Here is a 3,491-nt window from a genome sequence, read left to right as displayed (position 1 = left end):
CAATCCACACTCCGTACTTTTGGTCCATACGGGGACTTGAACCAGTAACCCTCCCTTAGATTATAGTGGGCCCCTGAGAGCATTATTTTGAATGCCAATTTTCAAAACAAAACATTAATAATTTGATTACTTTTGCATACTGCTGGAATATGTGTAATTCTGGGATACAATATAGGCTTAGGATCCTGGTGTCGTTCAAGCCGTCTTACTGTTATGACTTACAGGGACACTTGAATAAAAACCAAGTGACACTTCTGCAATGTTATGGTAACTTGTGCTTTTCCTCTTTGCCAAGTCAAAATGTGTGCTGTGTAGAAGACCTTTGTGAAGGAAAACAACAAGCACTGTATGGGAAATAAATGCTTTTGTGAGAGAATGCGAAAGCGTTGCAAGGAAGGAACAGATAGGATATTCTTTCAGGTTTTATAAGGCTCTGGATCTTATCCTGTTCTGAGTCACTGACCCTCCTGAGAAATTCCTTATTGGACATTAGACAAGAAAGTGTGGAGATCCTCATAGGTCCTAAATAAATTCATATCATAGACTAAATATGCTGTATAGACTGATGCTGAAATTTGTTTTTCATGGCAGACTTTATATTTTAAATGTGTGTCCTGCGGATACACCAAGTCCCTTTAGTAGGTTCTATAAGGATGAGAATTTGAGTTAATTCAGGTCTTTAGAAACTGATGTAGTGTATGTTACAGCAAAATATCAAAAACATGGGGTGTTGTGCAATAAACTTACAATAACAAATGCATTTTATCTGTAATAATGTATTAAGACCCACAAAGCCGGTGGCTTTTAATACATTTTCTTCTTTATCAGGCTACTGTTGTTAAACTGATTTTCACTGGTTTTAGGGGATGGTGCAAATGATGTCAGCATGGTCCAAACAGCTGATGTGCTGAAGTCATTAGATCATCTGCAGGCGGTCATGCCGAGGGATTTTGCTATATCTCGCTTCAAACACCTGAAAAAACTTCTCCTTCACAGACACTGGTGCTACACTCGACTGGCCAATATGATCATTTACTTCTTCTATAAGAATGTGCTGAGTCCCGTATCTACGTTAGAATGCTCTGCTGTCAGAATCAACATCTTGCCTGAACTTCCTGTCTAATCATCTACACTCTAATGTGTTCCCCAGAACTACGTGAACCTGCTGTTCTGGTATCAGTTACTCTGCCGCTTCTCTGGCATTGCCATGATTGACTACTGGCTGAAGATTTTTTTCAACCTCTTCATCACCTCTGTACCGCCAGTCATGTTTGGGATAATGGACAAAGACGTTTCTGCAGAGATGCTGCTGGCTGTTCCTGAACTGTACAGGACCGGACAGGGTGCAGGGGTCAGTGACATCCCCAATCAATACTAGCTATGTCTTTACAGAGTTGGGTCTTGAAGTGCAAAATACTTGTATTAGTTTATGTATTTAAATCTGTGTGTGTGCTTGTTTAGAAATACACATTTACAACTTTCTGGGTTCCCAGCTCGATGCCTTCCATCAGAGTCTGATGTGCTTTTTTAATCCATACTTGGTAGGAGAAAAATTTGAATTATCAGTTTTTCATGAAACATTGTGCAAAGTTGCATCTGTCTTAGTGCGTCCTCAGTTATTTTATTGGTTAAATACTTTTTGCCTAAAAATTGTGTTTTTCCCCTCCAGGCTTATCAGGTTTCAGACATTGAATTCCCATCCTTTTTACCTTTTGGAACTCATTTAAACACAATTTTTTCATTTACCATCCTGCTTCATCTGTCAATAGAGATCAAAGTATGGGTGAGTGCTGAACTGATGGCTATCTATTTCTAGATATTATCAAAGTATGTACTCTCAGTGAGCCTAAACTCTTATCATGAAATAGTTTCCGTGAGGTCTGCATTTGAAACTAATATGATAGTTATGCTATGTCAATATAAAGTAGCATGTTATAATTGCTGTTATGTGCAGCTGTCTCGCAGGCGGTGGTTCACTGGGTAATCATGCAGGGCAGTGTGGCATTGCACTTCATTGTGACGCTTGCCTACAGTGCCATCTGCGTCACCTGTAACCCTCCATCCAACCCGTACTGGATCCTCCAAAGACAGATGGCAGACCCCATGTTCTACCTTCTCTGCATCATCACTAGGCCTACTGTAGTGGCTCTGCTGCCCAGGTACAATCACTATTATCCTCCTTGTGTCTGTCACACAAAGAGGGTGGGAGTGGGGGGCGGTTCTTTCATGGGCACTCATCATTGTTACAGGGTAGCTTTTTGTATTATACTTATTTGGATACTTTCTGCTTCACTCCATTGTAGACAGTACATCTCTGAAGAGAAAGGATTGTGACCATCCCTCCAATTTCCATAATTTTCTCCTTACTTTTATCTCCTGTTATGGGCAAAAAAAAAGAATTTTTAAGAAAAATTGGGGAAATGTCTACAATTTTTACATTGACATCTACAATACATAAAACAAGAAACAAATTAAAGGAAGTTTCTTATTACTTCTTGTACTATGCAGCTTTTCTGGTAGTAATAGGTAATTAACAGTCCTCATTAACCTGTTTTTCCTCAAAAAAAACACATGGTAAAAAAAATCTCTCTGACGTGACATATATATATATATATACATATATTATCTGTCTGTCTGTCTATCTATCTATCTACTGTACGTGCTATGTGATTGTTTTTAAAGATTATTTTTTGGGGCATTTTTAGGCCTTTATTTTACAGGACAGATGAAGACATGAAAGGAGAAAGAGGGGGAATGACATGCAGCAAAGGGCCCAGGTCGGAGTCGAACCAGGGCTGGCTGCAACCTCTATAAATGGGCTCCCACTCTACCAACTGAGCTATCCAGGCACCACATGCTATGTAATTGTGAGGTTGTCATGGCACATGGACAGCCTCAGCTGATTTGTAATCAAATAATGTTAATTGTGAAGTCCAGGAAACGATCTGCACCACGGCTCGGTCTTCCGCCTGGTTGCTGATGCGTCTGAAAGCACTGATATTTTGAGGGAATGCTCTGATTTACATCAAAGGGCCGCATATTTTTCCCTGGCCTACTTTCTCACCACCACACTCTCTCCCCCAGGTACATGTTTCACGAGCTGAGGAACTCTATTGCCCCCTCCCCGCTTGTGAAAGCTAGGCATCTGGACCGACTGGACGCCTCCACGAGGGTCCAGTGCATGAAGGAGTGGAGGAGCTTCAGGGGCATAGCGCAGGTGAAACCCTCCAGGCTGTCTACCCCACCCTCTCCCACCCTGGAGACCCCTGTGGACATTCATCCCCACTCTCCCACCACCTCCAATATCATGTGGGATGAATGTCATTACTGAAAACCATCAGAGGCCTGTTCACACATGAGAAACTGAGATTTTGAAATAAAGGAAAGGAATAAGATGATTATTTATTCAGAAAATTATAATTGTAAATTTTAAATATTAGGAACTGGCTAATAAGTGGATATCCCGGTATATTTTCATTTTTTTTTTGGGG

At 40.7% G+C, this 3,491-nt stretch overlaps 1 protein-coding gene across 1 annotated transcript in view; it reads left to right on the top strand.

Annotated features, from left to right (window-relative positions):
- The window catches only part of atp10b (ATPase phospholipid transporting 10B), a 21,541-nt gene extending 18,138 nt beyond the window's left edge, over nucleotides 1-3,403 (top strand). Inside the window, 5 exon segments of the mRNA XM_032528660.1 lie at nucleotides 864-1,063; nucleotides 1,151-1,351; nucleotides 1,670-1,783; nucleotides 1,966-2,159; nucleotides 3,085-3,403. Coding sequence (XP_032384551.1) covers nucleotides 864-1,063; nucleotides 1,151-1,351; nucleotides 1,670-1,783; nucleotides 1,966-2,159; nucleotides 3,085-3,331 — 956 coding nt within the window. The 3' untranslated portion in view covers nucleotides 3,332-3,403.
- Nucleotides 3,404-3,491: the final 88 nt, after the last annotated feature.

Source organism: Etheostoma spectabile, chromosome 10, assembly GCF_008692095.1.
Source record: "Etheostoma spectabile isolate EspeVRDwgs_2016 chromosome 10, UIUC_Espe_1.0, whole genome shotgun sequence".
Lineage (NCBI taxonomy): Eukaryota > Metazoa > Chordata > Actinopteri > Perciformes > Percidae > Etheostoma > Etheostoma spectabile.
The sequence above is the reverse complement of the archived record's forward strand: the minus strand, read 5'-3'. Positions and strand labels throughout refer to the sequence as shown.